General features: G+C 38.6%; 1 protein-coding gene across 14 annotated transcripts in view; it reads right to left on the minus strand.

Annotated features, from left to right (window-relative positions):
* Positions 1 to 20,857, minus strand: part of DMD (dystrophin) — a 2,035,724-nt gene that overhangs the window by 1,634,244 nt on the left and 380,623 nt on the right. For all 14 annotated transcript variants that reach the window (XM_039486264.1, XM_039486496.1, XM_039486317.1 and 11 more), the window contains one exon: positions 11,921 to 11,982. In XM_039486264.1, the coding sequence (XP_039342198.1) occupies positions 11,921 to 11,982 (62 nt within the window). The remainder of the gene's footprint in view (positions 1 to 11,920; positions 11,983 to 20,857) is intronic.

Below are 20,857 nucleotides of genomic sequence, written 5' to 3' on the forward strand. Positions count from 1 at the left end.
TAGGGCTGTTGATTAATCACAGTTAACTCACACGATTAACTAAAAAAAATAAATATGTTTACAAAAATTAAGCATGATTAATTGCAGTTTTAATTGCATAGTTAAACAATAGAATACCAATTGAAATGTATTAAATATTTTGGGATGTTTTTCTACATTTTCAAATATATTGATTTCAATTACAGAACAGAAAACAGAGTGTACACACTTTATATTATTTATTATTACAAATATTTGCACTGTAAAAATAATAAAGAAAATAAATAGTATTTTTCAGTTTACCTCATACAAGTACTGTCGTCCAATTTCTTCATCATGAAAGTGCAATTTACAGAGATTTTTGCTGTTACATAACTGCACTCCAAAACAAAACAATGTAAAACGTTAGAGCCTACAAGTCCAGTCAGTCCCACTCCTTGTTCAGCTAATCACTAAGACAAACAAGTTTACAAGAGATAATGCTGCCTGCTTCTTATTTACAATGTCACCTGAAAGTGAGAACAGGCGTTTGCATGGCAGTGTTGTAGCTGGCATGGCAAGGTATTCACGTGTCAGATATGCTAAACATTCATACGCCCCTTCATGCTTCGGTCACCATTCAAGAGGATATGCTTCCATGTTGATGATGCTTGTTAAAAAAATAATGTGTTAATTAAATTTGTGACTGAACTCCTTTGGAGAGAATTGATGTCTCCTGCTCTGTTTTATCTGCATTCTGCCATATATTTCATGTTATTGCAGTCTTGGATGATGACACAACACATGTAAACAGGGGAGTTTCAGTGGGAGTTCTGTTGAAGGAGAAGGTTTTTTGTATTTCGTGTATTGTATTTTATAGTTATATGTGTGGAGGCAGTGTGCTGGGAAAGAAGCTGAGCCCTGATTAGGGGGTGGGGCTTCTCTGCTTAGGTGTCCTATAAAGGTAGCCAGCCGGTCAGACAGCAGCATAGACAGCTGCAGTGGCACAGGAGCCAGTAAACAGAGCTGTAAACAGGAGAGTTTGAGTGTGACTTTACAGGGGGAGTTTGAGGGAAGATTAAGAGAGCTAGGCAGAGGAATAGAGAGGCTACTGAAGGGGTGGATGGTGTTCTGCTGGTGTACTGGTGCCCGTTGGGGGTTTGTTTTGCTGTGGGTGGTGGTGGTTTGGTTTGTGTTTCCTGGACTAACAGGTTTTAGGTGGGAGGGCTATGACTGATACAGAGGCAGCAGTGGAAGACACAATGAAGATGACTGGATGTGGAAGCTGTGGCATGTACATGATACTGGAGAGGGTACCTGATAAGAGTTTTGTCTGCATGAAGTGCCGCCTGATAGAGCTGATGGAAGAAAAGATCTGAGGATTGGAGATGCAGGTGGAAACTCTGGTTGAGTTTAGAAGGGGGTTTGAGCAGATGATGGAGCAAAGACGTAAGGAGGCTGAAGGGAAAAGCTCAGACTTACAGATAGAAGCAGGGCCAAAGAACTCTGAGGGGAGACTGCTGGGTGAGGAAAGTGGACAGTGGAAGCATGTGACTAAGAGAACCAGGCAGAGGAAAAGATGGGTCAGTGAAGGAGAAATAGAGCTCAGGAACAGGTTTGCGGAGTTGGAAAATGAAGAAGGGGCACAGCAGGCGGTCGCTGAAGGTGAAAGGGCAAGGAAGAAGAGAAGAGCAGCTAGTCCTACAGGAAGAGGGGAAGAGTTAATGGAGATAACACCAAATATGAGCCCCAGGAGGATATGGGATGGGTTGCGGAGGATTATAAGGGTCAATAGAAATTGAGAGGACTTTCAGCCAGAGGGAACAGGTGATAGACCAGAGAATTGCACCATCACCAGGAAAAGGCAGGTCTGCGTGATTGGGGACTCCTTACTGAGAAGAATAGACAGGCCTGTAACTAGAGCTGATCCGGAGAACAGAAGGGTGTGCTCAGTGGCGTAGCCAGGTGGAGGGAACAGGGGGAGCGATCAAAAAAAAGGCGCCACCCACTGCAGCGCTTTTATTCACCTGGCAGCACTCCAGGTCTTTGGTGGTGGGCCCTTCGCTGGCTCCGGGTGTCTTCGGCAGCACTGAAGGTCCCGCCGCCGAAGTGCTGCCAAAGACCCAGAGCGCTGCCAGCTGAGTAAACCAGAACCCCACTGCTCTACGTTCCCTTCGCGGATTCTCTGATTGCAGCCTCTCTATGTCTGGAGTTTGTAGGGAAATCTCTTAGGAGTGTTCGTTGCAGTTTGAGTCATCCTCTTGCACCGTCTCTGTTTGCTGTTCTGAGTTCCAGCTCAGATACCTGCAGCTATTTCTCCAGGAGATGGGTCGGCTTCTCAACTGAACAACTGTCCCTCCACTGCTTTTTTTTTTTTTTTAAGAGTCCCTTTGCTCTCTGACAATTCTTCCCTTCCTGTCTCTGCAACTGAAGGTGCTGGGCAGAAGTTTTGTCCATTCTATTTGCTTTACTTTCACTACAGCTCACTTCGTCCTCATTTCTTAAGCCCGTTTCTCTTTGCTCAGAGCTGGTTTCCATTACATTTCATTCGTGCTTTACTTCTCTTGTGGTTTTCTAACAATTGCTTAGGTAACTTAGAGACTTTTTTTTTTCTTCGTGTTTCACTGCACTGTTCTTCCGCTAACTTTTCCCCTCATGCTTCTGTCTTTCTTTTGTCTGCCTCTTCCTGTTCCTGCCATCTCTGTCCCTTCATCAACATGGACACATGTCCTCATGAATGGTGGGCAAAGCATGAAGGGACATATGAATCTTTAGCATATCTGGCACATAAATATCTTGTGATCCCGGCTAGAGCAGTGCCATGCAAAAGCTTGTTCTCACTTTCAGGTGACATTGTAAATAAGAAGCTGGCAGCATTATGTTCTGCAGATGTAAACAAACTTGTTTTTCTGACTGATTGGCTGAACAAGAAATAGGACTGAGTGGATTCATAGGCTCTAAAGTTTCCACTGTCTTATTTTTGAATGCAGTAATTTTTTGTACATAATTCTACATTTATAAGTTCAACTTTCATGATAAAGAGATTGCACTACAATTCTTGTATTAAGTGAATTGAAAAATACTTTCTTTTGGGTTTTACAGTGAAAATATTTGCAGTAAAAATAAAATGAGCACTGTACCCTTTGTATTCTGTGTTGTAATTGAAATCAATATATTTGAAAATGTAGAAAACATCTAAAATATTTAAATAAATGGCATTCTATTATTGCTTAACTGCATGATTAATCACGCGGTTAATCTTGATTAATTTTTTAATCGCTTTACAGCCCTAATTTATTCCTATTTTATTATACCTGGAGTTCCCCTCTCTACTGTAATTACAATATCACAGAAGAGAAAATAAATCCCATTCATGTCAGCAGTGACTAAAAGGTGATATGTCTACTCTGACCATACTGCTGAATGTTTGATGGCCATAATACCATGAAGTAAATTCCTAGGGGAGAACTGTCAAATCACCAAAATCACAACTGTAATTGGCATAATTGTTACCTCTATTTTTTTTTAATATTTACTTACATGCTGAAGCTCCATTGCTGTGCAAGGCACTTTACTGGTATAAGGTGACAAGTACCTCATTGTGAGACGACTGCAACATGACAGATAACAACATAGAATGACAACAGACTGTAGATAGTGAAGTAGGACAATTGACCGCCTGAAAAGAAACTTCACTTCTGAACTGGAGGGTCAGAGGGTAATAAAGTACAATAGAGGTGCAGCTTATAGGGTAAGTTTACATTGGCTTTGTTCATGCTGTACCTGTTCCATAGACAAATGCTCTAATTCAGCAAAATACTTAAGCACATACCTAATTATAAGCACTGTGGAATACTCACACACTGGGTCTACTTGCCTGCTTAAGGTTAGGCACACACTTAAATACCTTTTGAACTAGGGACACAGAAAGGACTTTAGGCTTTGATTCAGCTAAGGAACATGCTTAATTTTAAGCAAGTTCTGAAGCTCATCTGTCATGGGATTTACTTTTCACCACTGGGGCACATCCTCATGACTTATCTGAGGATTAGCTCTCAAAGACTGACAACCCCTCTTTTGGTTACTCCCTCCAGGGTCTCTCTGTCTCTCTCTGGACTCATTTTCTCCTAGAGTCTCAGACACTCTTCCACTCCACTGCCTAGACTGTGCTACTTCCCCAGTGCTGGTAGAGGAACTAGGGCACACCCACTACTACAGGTTCCAGTCAGGGACTCTGTGACTAGAACACAATCTACACAATCCCAGACCCTGTTACTGTTTCCCTCGACTTTTTTCTACCTTCCCTCCTTATCTTCTGCCTCCTCCTCTGTTCCTCTTTGTTTTCTAGACTAGAACCCTTACACCAGCTCAGACTGGACTGAGGAGAGCCCACCTCCAGGAGTATCCTCAAGGGATTGTTTCCGCCTCTTTACACTGCTACAGTGAAGTAAACAAGTCTTTGTGTAGCTGAGAATGAGGACCAGTAAATCTAGAGCACAGCTGTTAAAAGAGAGAAATATTTAATGAAAGTTTATTTTTTTTTAATCTAGATTTTGATGGAAAATTTAATCAAACTGAAAAATTTCACCAACTCTAGTCTAGAGAGAGCATAAATTGATGTCACTGCACACAGGAGAAGGGGTGTTTTATACCAGCTTAGATTCACCTGTGAATTTGGCCCCAAACATTGAAGACCTGTAGTGATAGAGCATCCTGCTAATTATCCATATTGTGCAAGAGATCCTGAGTCACGGATAACTTTGAATCTAATATTGCAAACATATGCTGGATTAAGGTACTGTTTTCAAAACATGGACAGCATTAATGGGTATCACTGGAATTTGAACGAACATACCTGAACTTCTACATACATATCTGAAAGTTGTTCCAGATGTACATTTACCATATTCAGTAGCTGTCTTCACTTGACTAGCATGTTCCTGGTCAAGCTAGTACTTTTATAACACTGTTACTAAACTTCGTAGGCAGATTTTTTTTTTGTGGGGAGGTCTCCTCTGCCTCTTTTCTTTCTTTTTTTATCTTTTAAAAAAGTCAAATATTTTATCCTTTCCTGCATATTAATTCGAGTCTAGTGAGACTAATGAAAATAGCACAGCTAATAAAATCACAAGTGCATTAGTCTCAGTGGTTGACACAATTTTATAAGTGCTAGCCCTTCAATAGATCTGTAAATCCGTCCAGTAATGTCTTCCCCTTTCAGTGTCCTAACTTCTTGTACTGTAGTTTGCATTCATCCTGTCATCAGTGGTGGGTTTTGGTTTAATTTACATGTCAAGAAGGGCACTAGATTGACAACATGGGAAACTGAAGGCTTAGCCACAGCCCAGATACATGAGAAATAGTGGTGCAGATTTCCCCACAATGGCCCATCTTATACTCAGCCCTCCTCTGGTGTAGTACAGTGTCCTTGACCTTTAAATCCTTGTCCCCCACGCTGCAAATTCCAGTCATGGTTCTAATTTTTGCGGTAGTTTCTGTGATGCGGACTTTTGTGCACAAGGGGTCTAATTCAAAACCCCTAGGGACACAGTGAAGTTCCAGAAATTCTTGAATTGCTTCAAAGGCCATTGAATCAGATCCTAGGACCTTGACTGATACCATCAAACCATCTTGCATAAGCCACCAAATAGCCATCAATGGTAACTAGTTTTGATTATTATGCAACTGGAGTTCAAAATTACAAGTAACTTAAAAAATTAAAACTGCATATATTGTTGTCAGTTGTGTGAGCCATCCAGTTACCGTTCAAGCCACCAACATCATTATATCTTGTTCTCTAAAAACCGTTAGCACTATCCCACTTGTTTAGGTCTTGTCACCTGTTTGGTCTTGTCAGTAAGCTAGACTGTAAACTCTTGAGGACAAGACTGTCTCTTTACTACATGTTTGTTTTCATATTGTCTACTACAACTGGACCATGCCCCTGAATGTTACTGTAGAAATCACCAACATAACTAGAAATGGTCACATTTCAGAACTATTTTTTCCCCATTTCAAAATTGCCTTTTTTCAAACTTAAAATTTTCTTTAACAATAGTAGTTTTTCCCCTCATTTTTTCAATTACACTGTAAAATGAAAATTTAGTCTTTTTTTTTTTCATTTTGGTCTATCACTTTTCCTTGCCCTCATCTTTCTCATTTTTCAACCAGCCCAACTGAAAGTGAACTGCTGTATTTATGCCACAGTAAAAAGTACATTTAAGATGTATAATAGGCTCCTCTGTAAATTTGTACACTAAATATTTGTCCATGAATGCACCAATCAATTTAAACCCTGTGCACTCAAAAATGCCTATAAAAGAAAAGCAAATTCATCTTGCTGACATGCAGTATTTGAAGTTTAAATGTTGAAAACTCATCCACAAATTAGTGTTCTTGTATGCAACCCACTTATAAGTCACAATGTTGAGCAACAATTCAGAATCTAAAATTAGTCATCAGAACATGACATACAATTAAAACTGACAAAACTCACAATACTTAGCTATTTGCTTTGCCTTTCAGTGTTCATCTTTTTTTTATCACTATCATTAGAATTATATTTGTTTATTTTGAAATGCCCGTTCCATCAGGAAAGGGTGAAATCAATTATTCTCAACACCTGGTGAATGTTTGTTCATTTATTTTGTCCTATGTGAGTGCACTGATTTTCTGGCATTTTTTTGCTATGCCGGCAGGTTCTAGACAGGGTTGCAAAATTAGTTGCCGTTAGTAAGTGCCTTATTTTTTGTGTACTATTAGATAGAGATTCAGACATCAATAATGTTTTCTACTATGGAGTCTCTTATGCAATTCGTTAGTAAAAATATTTAAACACTGATAACACCCAAGCTCCTGTAAAATGCACTGTATACATCATTAAAGCACTATAGTTATATTTAAGCTATTTACTATAAAATTCTATGTGATACCTATAAATAGTCTCTACATTATGCAGGCTCTGTTAAAAAGTAAAATTAATTGTCATTTACAATTTAGAAAAAGCTCAGATCTTAAAAATAACCATCCTGCACAGGACCAACATACCTCCTGTAATGATTCTAATTAGTTTGCAGTGTGCACTATTAATAAGGAACTAGGCTATGCCATGCACCTGTGCTACACTTATGCACACAGAAAAGAATCTCATTATATTACAAATTAACCTCTTTGGAGAAACTCTTTTCTATCATTTTAAATGAAACAATATTTAAAAAAAGAAATATGCTCCACATTTTTAAAGCTGGCATGACTCAAGTATCACATGTCAGTTACATGACAGTAACTGCTAGGTCTATTATCTCATGACTAATCACAGAAAGGCAGGTTGTCTGGTGGTTAATGTTAAGAGAGAACTGGACTTGACATAACAGTAGCCATTTTCTGTATTCAGCCACATTATCAGAAAGTGAGAACACCATTTAGTCAGGAATAATTTGGTCTCTGACTAAGCAGACAAAACAGCTGCACAGCTGAAGTGTTGCTAATAAGGATAGATAAAGTGACACATTTATGAGAATGGGAGGGAGTGTGGATCGCTGATCTTGGATCTGAGTGTCTATGACTACGTGTTTCTCACTGGGAGTTGCTTTGCTGATAATTAAAGTTATGAGTTATTTACTGATGCTAGGGAAATTGTTAACCCATTAGCAGTTACTATGAGTTATGTGCTTTGTTCTGAACAACCTATAAAGAGAGTAGTTAGAGTATGCAATTTGGAGAAGTTTGGAGAGAGAGATTTCAACGAGTTAGGAGACTGACCTCCAACTCCCCAGCGGCTAGGAGGAAGGCTGTCCACCAGAAACCTGCTGCTGATCACTTGACACCACCTCAGACTTTGGGTAACTAAGTCTGGGGTGCTCTAGACTACTGCTATTTTAGACAAGTGCTTTAGACTCAATAAAAACAAGGATTTTTGAGTGAAAGCACTTGTGTGTACCAATCGTTTATCAGACAGAAGCACTTATTTATGTCTTGAAACTGCCTAAAAAACAGAGACTAGTTACCATAGTTTCAGGTTCAGAAAACCCCAGGTAACAGTTAGAACATGCAACTGTGATTCAGGCCTCCTCAGTTCTAGTCTCATTTTCTGCTTTTCAATTTACATATTCCCTTTTATCTTAGAGCTCTTTTCAAACATTAAGAGCCAAATTGTGGCCCCTCTCATCTGAATTAACTAAACATGTGAAGTTAAAGCACATAAGTTATTCTTCAAGGAGGATTAAACTAAAGTAAACTGGCCAGTTTATGTCTGAAGGAGAGCATCTACACAGGAGTTTACTGTACTTTACTTTCGCACACTAACTTCATAGCTTTAGTTGATTCCTGTTATCTTACCTGAATGTACACATGTCCTTAGGAGCATTTGTCCCATTGCATTCCCATAGAGGACAGAAAGCATGTTACTTTTGGCGGCACGTAAACTATCTAATTGTGCAGGTAAAAATAATTGAGTTTCTCAGTGAAAAATCCACGACAAACATAGCAACCTCACACTGCAAAATCACCATTGTAATATCCTAAATATATTGATGTCACTTCCATACCCCCTGCAAAACCAAACAATGTATAGAGTCATAAAACAAGCCTAGCACCCATCTGGTCACAGCTGTGCCAATACCCACTTGCCACAGTTTGAAGAAGCAAGTATGGCTCCTTTGCCTCTGACAGGGAACAAGACAATGCTTCATTCCTGCTCCCACCTCCCTTAGTCTCAGTTTCCTTCCTCCCTCCCTCCCTTCCTTCCAGTATGCTTGACAGCCTATTGTCTTCCAACTTAATAGGCTACCCAAACAATTCTAGTATCAGAGGGGTAGCCATGTTAGTCTGGATCTGTAAAAAGTGACAAGGAGTCCTGTGGCACCTTACAGACTAACTGACATATTGGAGCATAAGCTTTCGTGGGTGAATACCCACTTCGTCAGACGCATGCGTATTCACCCACTAAACCTTATGCTCCAGTACCTCTGTTAGTCTATAAGGTGCCACAGGACTCTTTGTCATTTCAAACAATTCTAGTAATCTTAATGATAAAGGTTAATGGGTATAGGGCAAAAAATAAAGAGAAAACCACAACGATACTAAACAGAATAGAAATCACTTATAAAATTGATTAATCACTTTGAAAAGCCTAGCTAACCACACTGTATAATCTGTTACAGAGCATAGTAGTTAAGCAAGTGGTTAACCCTTTATTTATGGAAAGAGTCCGTCTTCCCTAAAAGCTGCTGTCTTGCCTTTCTCTTGATGTCTGAGACAGGTGTGTCTCAAGCTATATGAAGCCCTGGTTGTTTATGTCACTATAGAGCCAAGAGATATAAAACTAGATCCTCAGCTAGTGTAAATCAGCATAGTTCTGCCAACATCAATCGAGCAATGACACTTTACATATGCTGGGAATCTGACCCATAGATCATTAAGGTTTGCAACTCTTAAATCTATTAGTATTTTGGCACTACTTCACATTGGACAAAACCCTAATAGAAAATACCAGGTATCCTCTTGCAATACTGCATGCATAAATATTAATCCGATCTCTTTTGCCCCTCTGAAGTCTCACATCTCCAAATTCTCTGCACAGGCTGCAGCTGTATGGGAAAAGAGGCAGAAGCCTGAGAATAACTTGCTCTTTGAAGCTTGTATAACTCATAATAATGCCATGTGGCTCTCTGTCCCTGTCTAGTGGTTAGTGAGTTTAAGAATTTATTACTGCCTCTGAGCTAAGGGACCTGGTACAATAACTAATGATAAATAATAAAATATTAACAACAACAACAGTAATACCACCACTTAGCTCTTCCACAGTGCTTTTCATTATTAGATCTCAAAGCCCTTTCGAATGAAGGTTCAGTCTCCACATATGATCTAACCCAGGGGTGTCATTACAAACGTGTCAAGAGACCATAGTTAATATCAACCAGAAAAGCATTAATTTTTTTTCCTAGTTTGTGATCTTAATAAGGCACACATTGCCAAACCACAGACATTTTTAGGCAAGTTAAAGACACTTAAATTAGGAGGCAGATTTTCAAAATTTTACCATTTATGATCAAATATTGCTTATATCCATATTAATATTGTATGTAGCAGGCATGTGAGGCTCAATATCCTAGAGTTTCAGTCCAGAAAAGGGAATGGAGATTACTTGGATGTGACTGGTATTCTGGGTGTTCAAGAGATGTTTGGTGCACCTTGGACTTACAAAACAAACAAACCATTTGCGGGGAAGGAACTCAACTCAGCAAGTTATCTTTGAGGACAAATGAGTTTATTCCTATGGTGTCCCTAAGGTGTGAGGACATTTGAAATTAGCCTTTTAGTTAGATCCATCTCTACTTGTTTTTTGTTTTTTTGCCAACTGACTCACTCATCCCAGAATATTTCATACTTGATTAATGAAATGGATTCCATTGCTCCTGAGTAAGAAAGAGGAGTGACATAGCATATTTTATCATCTGTTTATAATTAATGCAGACCCTTAAGGCTAATCAGCTTAAGACACACTTTTGAAACTATATAGAAGCTATCTGAGCCAATTCTACAATCAAGACTATTGGTTTAAAAATTTCACACACTGTATTGTGCAACATAAAACTACAGAGATGACAAATTATAAAGCATGTTATCACAACATACCACATTAGCATTACTGAATTAACATCACTTCCAACAGAGTAACCCCCCCATCATGCAGATGAGCAGAGCTGGAAGTACAGATGGGGTTGAGTCACAAAACTGAGATCCCAGATTTCTGACACTTTCTGAGGGTGATCTTTTAGTTTGCTCCCTGCTGGAGAGAAGGGATAGCTATGACACTTATATGCAGATCTGTGTTCATATTCTGAAGACCTTCTCTCCCAATGTTCTAAAACATTTGAATCACAAGGTTTGGTTCTAGCTCATCTATTGATAGAACTATTACACTGTGTTTTGTAACTGATTATATCATTATATATTGGGCGGTTGGGTAAAACCTTACTAAAGCTAGTGGGTGTAACAGCTGCTCTTCATTCAAGATAAACGTAAAATGCAAGTAAGCTCCTTTATGTAATAGATAGCTGAAACAATATGAGCTACACCCCAAAACATAATCCACATGCAAGGCTGGAATAGGATTTCAGCCATATGATATGAAAGATTTTGACAGGGGCCTGAATGAAAATACGGGGGGAAGCGGGAGGTAAGGGCTTGCTTATTGTTTGATGGAGCTGTGTGTCTTGCATGTGAGAAATAAAAACAGAAACACAAAGAAGCACACAGACAAGGCAGCAAGGAAGCCTCAGAGAAGCACTTGAAGTGAGACCCTGAGAAAAAGCTAATATAGAAAGTGGGCTAAGTGCTGGCTGGAAAGAGGCTTGGAATGGTGAACAAAGAAACTGTGTCTTATTGTTTGATTCCTACTGTGTTCAGGGAAACAGGACTTTGTGTACATTCTTTATAAATAAACTGGACTGCAATAAAGACATATCTGATTCATATTATCAATTTATCCACCTAACAGAAACAACCCACAAGATGCTGAATATTGGCTAACTGGTCAGGTCTAGGGAGGTAACAGTATTGTGCAAGAAGCCTCAACTGAAATTTATTCAAACATACACATTAAACTTCAGGTCTTTAAGGTTTGATTTGATTTTTCAGAATTGGAGAAATAAGGCAAAGGGATAACTGTGTTCTTCCAACTTTCTCAAATCCTTTCAGTGATAAAACTGCAAAACCAAGAGGGATTACAGAGAAAGGTTTCAATATTAAAGTTTCAATATTAAGAGCCATATTTTCAGAAGAGCTCAGCTCCAATTTAGGCAACTAAATGAAGGAGCTGTGTTTTCAAAAGTGCTCAATACCCAGCTGAACTCTCTTGCAAATTTGGTCCCAATTGTGGTAAGTAAGCTCTTTCAAAAATCTGACCATATATGTACATAACAGTCTTTAATTTATAAAGGAAAACAGGAAATTCCCTTACCTTAGCAAACTGTGCATTTACCCACTTTGTGAATGTTTTCTTTTGAACATCTTCCCTTTCATCTGTTAACAAAAACAAAGGAATTTATTAATATCAATATCATATACTTTTTTAAGGAAAAAAGTCCTTAATATTATTATGAATGGTTGTTTCCAATTATGAAAAAATGTATATAATATTTGATGCTGTATAATGAAATAAAAGCCCTGTCCACACTGCGCTGCAGTGCAAACTAACATGAACTAGGCAACTTCAGTTTATGCCAGCAGTGTTCACATGGGGAATCTAGAGTACAGCGCTTTGGGGCGCTCTGCAATTTACACCTCTGTAGTCCACGCTGCAGCGCAGAGTCGACGAGTCCAAAGTGATCCTCACTACCAATAACACTTTAGATAATCAAATAGAGTGAAAGTTACATTAGAGAAAATAAGTACAGCCCATCTAAGTGAGGGTTGAGAGATTATTTCAGTACCTGGATTATAGAACAACAATCTCTCTCTTTTTAAAACTATTAAACATTCCTACTTGTACACTCCCTGCTATTCTGGACCTTCATGATCTAGAAAATCATGGCTGTTTGACAGACTGCAAGAGGTGCTTTCATGGCATACATAGAGAATGCCATGTCAGTGGGACCCAAGAAAAAACAAGGAAGGGATTTGCAATTGAAGAGCTGCCCCCACACGCCAGAGGAGAAAAGATTTGTGCCTCTTGACCTTGCCTTCCTGTCAAAGGTTTCCCACTTTTCCCAATTACAGAAAAGCATTAGCTGGCACAGTGCATCCATAACTAGTATGCTTCCTCTCATTAGCACCCAATTAGGAGCAAAAGTCTGCTCACATATCTGTATAGGGATCATCAGTGAGAGTCCCTAGGAAGTACAGCATTGAATTTCTAGCCTGCAGTGCAGGGGGAGGCTAAAATGGCTTGTGTCCTCTCGATTCTTGACTGCTCTGGAGGCTAGAGCTAAGTTATGGCAGCCTTCCTGGGCTGCCTGAATGGACTACAATATTTCCTGCAAACCCTACAGCCCTTCCACCAAGTATAACCTCTCCTAACCTTAACCCTTCCCCATCAGGCTCCCTACCTCAGGCCATGGGAGTTCATGGAAGGCAGCATTCCAGCTGTGTTTACAGGTCTTGTGCCAGGGGAATCCTTCCCCAGCCAGAACCAGGGCTTTTAGGGCCCCTTTAAACTAGTCCAGCCTTTTTACTGTCCATAAAAGGCCTGGAGTGGGGGCTAGTATCTCACCCTAGACTCCAACATAGTGCTCTATCCACAAACATGAGGATTGTAATGATGATGACTGAAAATGGACAAATGTAAGGAAAGCAGCATATAAGAGTAGAGTTTTGCCCTAGGTTATGTAATCACATAAGAAACAAATTAGTGGCTTCAACCTAGTGTCTGATGACTATTTATCCACATCACAATAGAGACAATTCTGTAAGCAGTAATACAGAGGGATCTCTTTGCTAGAATAGCAGGATTATTTTAAATCAGAAATGAAGTGCAGAGGCAGGAGTTTTGTGGGGAGCATGGCATGGTGCTTGTATTAAATGAAGCTACAGCCCATGCCACCTCTCTCCCCTTCTTGTAAGCAGACAAGTTCACCCCATTTTAAAAATAAAAAATAATAGTAATTCTCATCTGAAATGCTCACGGATTAATAATTTTAATGGATTCAGTTGACTCTGAAAGGCAGTTGCAGATGAACTACATGAGGAATTCATGGTATTAATAATGTATTTCAATTCTTTTTCCTTTCTATGAGACAAGACAAGGCAAAGCTTTATGATACAATTACATCTTTTGTTCTCAGAAACCTTGCTTGAATAACTACCACTAAATGTGTCTTTTCACAGGAATGCTTTTCACCTATAACAATAAAGTATACTGATAAAATATGAATATGAAAGATAAAACTATTTTGTTACAAAAATTGTCAGAAAGTTAAAAAAATATGCTGCATGTAGACATTATGAGTAAAATGAGAGATTTAAAATAGATTGTAAATACATTGTGAGCCATTTGACATTATATATGAAGTTTTATGTATCTATTGAGTAAATAACACAATGGAGATATATTTTAAGCAAGCAACTTCACTTCATATTTACCTTTTTATTACATTTTGAATAAGATTATTCTATGCAATAAACTATCATTATTTTTATGGCACCATTTTCATCACAATGTATGGCTTATTATACCATATACAGTGCATTACAAATGTAGACTATCAATCTGTATTTCACTAGCAAAACTGTTAAATTATTCATTAGCACAAAATCACATAATTTTAAGTTCCAGGATGACCTGCTTTCAAAAGATACTGAAGTGATGGCTGGAAGAATAGTTTCTATTATTTTTAAGCATAAAGAGTCAGACTTTAATTCCCAGTATCTTTTAAAAATTAAATATGTATTTTAAAATGCAAAGTATAGTGCTTCCATAGAGAGAGTTATAGTCTACACAATTCCTGGATTTCAAGGTTTTAGAATATAATTCAATTTTTCCAATAATTCCTTGTTTACTTTCTGCTTGCCAGTCAAAAACATTATTGCTGTAATAGATGTGGTTACAAAACCACCAATTTCCCTTTGAAGGTTTTCAGCCCAGAGAACTGAATTTAAAACAGGGTAACATTTTATAATTTGGCTTGGAAAAAAAAGTCCTTATGAGTGGTCTCTACTGGAAATTTGCCAAAGTCGCTAAAAAAGGGTCAAAACACCAACTATTTATTTGAGTATCTGGTAGTGTTGAGGTTTGGGGACAAGCTAATGTAATCAACACCATTTTGCAAGACCAAAATAATCCCACTTCTGATTTTCCTCATCTCTTTTTGAAACACAATATGCTCTACTTGGAACCATTTCATAAAAATTAAAGCTGGATAACGACATATTACATCAAGCAATCTATTCTCCTGCCAATGCAGGATCATTCCCAAGAGTACATTTTCTAGAGTTTTGTCTTTTCTAGTATTAAATACCTCAAGCAATGGCACTTGCTTCTTTCCTAGTCAGCTGTTGGTTGAAAGTGACATTTTTAGCAACTTTAGCTATTTGTGCATCTGGCAGCAATGAAGGGTCCAGAGGATAAACAATCTGCAGACCACCTTGATTATTACAGTGCATGTGCCTTTGGTAGTGGATGATTGTGAGGTTGTTCACAATGCTTTCCTTTGCCCGTCAACACTACCTCCGTTTTGCTGGGTTGAATGTCAGCCAGCGGCTTACTACACAAGTGCTGCTCTCTCCCAGGCTCCTGGGATATGTAGGAGATAGTGTTCTTTGCAGGAATACAAAAGAAGTGTAGAGCTGGGTGTCTTGCATATATTTGATTTGATGTTGTATCACAAGCTCCCAAAGCATCTTCCCATAAAATGTGAAAGTAAATTAACGCTAAACACATAGCTGCTTCTGTTAAATGCCTTTTAATACCATCCCAGTGTGCAGCTTTAAGCATGTTATTAAAACAGAGGACCATTTTGTACAAAGCGTATATGTGATTGTGTAGAGGGGAAGAAGGGAGGCACAGCTATTATCTAGTGCCCAAGCATAATTTCTTTCCCATGCTGGGCTACAGTATAACATATTCAGAAACAGTGTTACTTTTCCACACATTTACATGCAAGACATTGAACTGCTAATCACAGATTAATTAATGCCCATTGAGCTAGTAACGAGCAGGGTCTCCAGAGTAATATGGGAGTTAAATCCAACCATTTGAATTTGGCTCTCTCACAGTCCAAGCGATGCTATGCAACCTTTGTACATTTCCATACACAACTCTCTTCCACTGTTATCTTTATATAACGATCATTCAAGTATACTTTCTTTTCATCTTTATTATTTCTAGATGCTTGCTCTGATGAGTTTATACCACAGCAATTTGTTTGTGGCAGCCTCCCTACAAAGAATCAATTTTGTGTTACTACATGGCACATTCAGTTTCCCTATAGAAAGTAGAGAAATACACACACACACTTTTTTTTTCTTACCTAGATTGAAGGACTGAATACCAGATGTGAAAACTAAATGACATTTGTCTGGATGTAGTAGAAATGTGCCAAAACACCAACCTGCCACTTCTGAATTTCAATGTTTATAATAGATACTTTAGTGACAGCCAGATGAATGCACTTGCAGCTGTTTTTGCTGTGAGGCAACAAAAATAATCAAGTGGTCAGGTATGTAATTTTTCTAGATGTCCTGGGGTAATATACTGTGTCTACTACACACTTCTCTTTAAAGCTGTCAGTCAGAATTCCTGTGGATCTCAATTTCACTATTTGGGTGAATCTAAAAATGAAATACTGGAAATGTACCAAATTTCTCAAAGTAATTATGATGTGCAAATTTATAATCATTTTCCCCCCAGCAAAAATATCACCTCTCCATTGTTTTCCAAAATCCTTGTCATGTAGTTGGAGGTTCTATGCTTACCCCTATTACGTATATGGACCCCTCAGGCACTCAGATAAAGATGGAGATTTTGGGGTCCATATACGTAAATGGACAAAATAAGAGAAACAGATACTTCAATGCTTGAAATTTTCTCTTGTTTTCAGGCACTATACCATCTGTTCCCAGTGCATAGATCTTGCTTTTACTTTATTTTTTTGTCTCCTTTTAGCCTTTCCATGCATAAGGAATTGTGTATAGGGTATGGTTCAGATGATCAGCAAAATACAGACTGTATCTCCAAACCTCTTGAGTTTGCTAAACTGTGCATTAGATTTGAAAGAAGTATTTTTCCAGGGCAGTGTGAAATTGTGACTAGAAAAGAAACTGGAATACAGCACTAATCGAGCTAATCATGTGGGGAAGGGACAGTTCTAAAAGTTAATCAGGTGACAACGCTAACAGAGGCACAAGTGGTACAGCAACGAACGCTTAGGTTCATGCAATCAGCCCTCAGTAGGATTGAGGATGCTACTACTAATGATGAGTGGTTAGCAGACAATTTTCATAGCTGCTTAATGAAATATTTCACATTTGCAATCTATTATCTCAATGAAAGTTCTTCAGAGTTTCCTCGAGACTAGAAAACATTATATGATTATCCTTTAATCAAACTGGATCTACCCTTTATAAAGGAAAATATATTTTTAAAAAACCATACAAGAAATGAAAGAAAATTACTTTTTTTTTAAATAAAGAAAATTAAACAGCCTATTTTGAGAGGATACAATAAGGTAAATAAAAACTATGATATAAAGGCAATACTTTTAAACAACATTCTTTAATGGATAGAGTTGTGATTGTGAATGAGAGCTATGTAAGATTTTCTAATGGCTCGTTTACACAGAGCAAGTCTGAACTATTTCACCACTGTGAAATGGTACAGCAGTATACCAGTGTTATTGTAGACTAAGCCAAAGAAACAGCCACTCTCCTGGACAAACCAAACCCAAACATCCTCTACTTGGCTTTTCCTTCCCCAGTTATCTGGAGACGCTTACCCTTCTCCCCCGAGATACTATGTGATGCTTCAATGTCCTTTTTCAAATTCAATAGTGACATTAGCACAGACCCTTCCCAATCAGTTCTGATATACATCCTGGCCTGTCCTCCCCTACCCCAAGAAGATCTAACAAAAACTGAGGCTTGATCTATACTAGAAAATTAGGTTGTCTTAACTATGTTGGTTAGGAACATGAAAAATCCACACTCCTGAGCAGCATAGTTAAGCCAACCTAAGTCCCCATGTAGCCAACACTAGGTCGACAGGGAGATGGAGTACCATGCCAATGGGAGAATTGCTCCTGTCAGTACAGGCAGTATCTACACTGAAGTGCTACATCGGGGCAGCTGTGCTGCTATAGTGTTTTAAATGTAGAGGAGCCCCCAATAATTTGCCCCTTCATATAACAGAAACTATAAGTCCTTCTAGCTCCCTCCAAAGATTTTTATTCATCAAGGTGACCCAAGAAACTAGTAAACACAATTAGAAAGACAATTTAGAAAGACAGCAAATGTCTTGGAGATTATTGCTTATACAAGGCATTATACAACACATGATTTGCTGTCTTTCAAAGAAAGGCTGGACATTTGCATAATGTGTTTTTGAATAATTAACTGTGTGATGGGGTATTCACCCCACACCAGCCCTAAAAGGGTTAAGAGGAAAGGAGTAATAAGTGTGATAGGCCACACATGAGATGCTTATGTTGGAGCCACAACCCCTAGTTGGAGGATGAAGTTCAGGTGAGCTGTGGTGAGGAAGTCTATAACCACCCTCTGCATTCGAGAGAGAAAGAGGGAATGCAGGGCAAGAGTAGGACCCTGGGAGCCTGGCCATGAGGGAAGGGTGTACCCAGGGAAAAAAAGGGTAGAGAAGAGAGCCTGCAGGAACTGGGTAGGAAGCAGCCCTCCAGAGAGAGAGCAGCAAGGCTGGGGATTGAGCAGAGCTTGGCTGTGTATTGTAGGGTCCCTGGGGTAGAACCTGGAATAGTGAGCTCGTCCTAGATTACCCTACGAGCCACTGATGTAGTGGCATTGCCTGGCCAGTAGGTACAGTGAGACTCTATACCTAGATGGAGAAACCACCTAGTGACCTGGCTGAAGGGCTGAACCATGAGGAGGAAACTGCGGTGAGTGAGTACCGTGTGATAACCTGTATAAGGTTTTTATTTGCATATCAGTTCTTCACCCCATTCCATACATCAACACTACGATCCACATCTAAACATATTAATCAAATCATCCTAACTGTGTGGCTTTACTCTGTACTTTGTAAGATTCTAAGCAAAGTGGGAGAAGATGCTGGCGCAGTATGTTAACAAAGGATTAATCTCAGTTCAACTTCCCCTTCTTCATGCACAGGAATTACGAGATAGACAATAAATGTATTGTTTGGGAGATATTAAGGAGAATTCCTGTGGGAAAGCCAGTTTCCATATAAGTGTCCTAGCAATGGGTTGAATGCCACACCGAGGAAGTGGTCTATTACTCTTGTGATTATATAAACAAGTTGTATTTTATTATAAACATTGTATTTTATGGAAAAATTCCTTGCTGACTTCCTGTATTTTAATTCTGTTAAGTCTTTCCCACAGTTTACACAACCTCAAGGGTTTTTGCTCTGACCTAACCTAATTCATGTTATTTAGAGAAATAGGGTAGATAGATAAGTATCTTTTGTATACAGTTGTAACTAGAGGCATAAAAACCTTTATCTGTAGATGGGGCACCAATCTCTGATGGTGCACTGAGTCACCATCTACTGTTGATAATATTATATCAGGGTTTTCTACAAGAGGTAAAACATGCTACATAGCTGAGTATAAATGTGTCTTCTCTCTAAGGATTTAACATTACTCTGAAGTCACATTGCTTTAACTTAAACTTGTTTGAAAACAGATTTATTTAAACCAGGCCAAACCCCAGTATGGATACACTTCTATCATTTTTAATTTGGAGGTATTGGTTTAGCTTGTGCCTATAAACTTTCCAACACAGCTTAAATGTAAACTGCCAGTTTTAAATTTCTGGCCAAACAAAGATACACTGGTTCAACTAAAATTGATTTCAAATGACACCTCTATTTTAATCAGTGACGTGGTATGTGTAGACTAGACCTAAATTATATGATGTTTCCTTTTCTTTTAAAGATCATTTGTACAATGACATGGATTCTGTTTTCACTAATTACTTCAGAAAATCGTCCAAGCAATCAAATATTCACTATCATAACTGCTAATGATAAATGACTCAGTACCATAACAACTAGATGGGATAGCTGCAAAATTAAAATCCAGATCTAGATTCAAGTTCTAAATCTCTTCAAATTTCAGGGATGTTTTTCTCTCTAGGCTATTGGATCCATCTCTAACAGTAACATTTGAAACAAGTAATCAGAAAGAGAAAAAAAATGAGTAGATCATTACTTAGGGTTTATCTACATGGTAAATTATTCCAGAATAGCTATTCCTGATTAACTATTCCTAATTAACTCTAATACAGGGAGTTAATCAGAAATAACTTCATTTAAGATTCACACCCTATCTTAACCTGGATTAGCTGTCCTGTATAGACAAGTTGTTATTTACAATATAGAAGAAACTTGACAATTCATTTTATTTTGTTTTGTATTGTTTTTAATGAAGAAACAGCATTCTTTCTACATCTACTTTCAATTTTTTAAAAAATGCTGTTGTTCTTGTGGTAACTTCCAATTTTCTGTACTTATTGAAAGGTAGTATACCAGTATATATTTACCTCTGGCTTCATTTAAGAACATCTTGGTTTTATATAAATGTTATTTAGAGCAGTGGTTCTCAGACTAGGGCCGCCACTTGTTCAGGGAAAGGCCCTGGCGGGCCAGCCTGGTTTGTTTAGCTGCCACGTCTGCAGGTTTGGCCCATCATGGCTCCCACTAGCCGTGGTTTGCTGCTCCAGGCCAAATGGCGGCTTCAGGAAGGGTGGCCAGCAAGTCCCTTGGCCTGCACTGCTTCCTGCAGCTCCCATTGGCCTGGAGCAGCAAACCGCAGCCAGTGGGAGCCGCGATTGGCCAAACCTGCGGATGCGGCAGGTAAACAAACCAGCCCGGCCTGCAAGGGCTTTCCCTGAACAAGCGGTGGCCCTAGTTTGAGAACCACTGATCTAGAGTGCTGTCAGATTTAAACAAATAATTCAATTTTATTTGCTAAATGAAAACCAAAAACAATGTTTGCCAGCTTGGTCATTAATCATTCCTTCCATAAATACATCTTACTTAAAATATGCTTGAATATACCAAGAACATTTTTTAAAAGAAGAATAATTAAATTGGACAAATTCAAGGGAAATTTAGTTCTCTGGATCCAAAAGATGACCTAGATTTTGTGTTTCCTTACACAGAAATTTGCTTGCAAAGTCCATGTAACTTCTGTGTATAACCAAATACTTCACTGCTCATTTCCATAAGTAAGTCAATGCAGCAGACCGG

Source organism: Mauremys reevesii, linkage group 1 (genome assembly GCF_016161935.1).
Source record: "Mauremys reevesii isolate NIE-2019 linkage group 1, ASM1616193v1, whole genome shotgun sequence".
NCBI lineage: Eukaryota > Metazoa > Chordata > Testudines > Geoemydidae > Mauremys > Mauremys reevesii.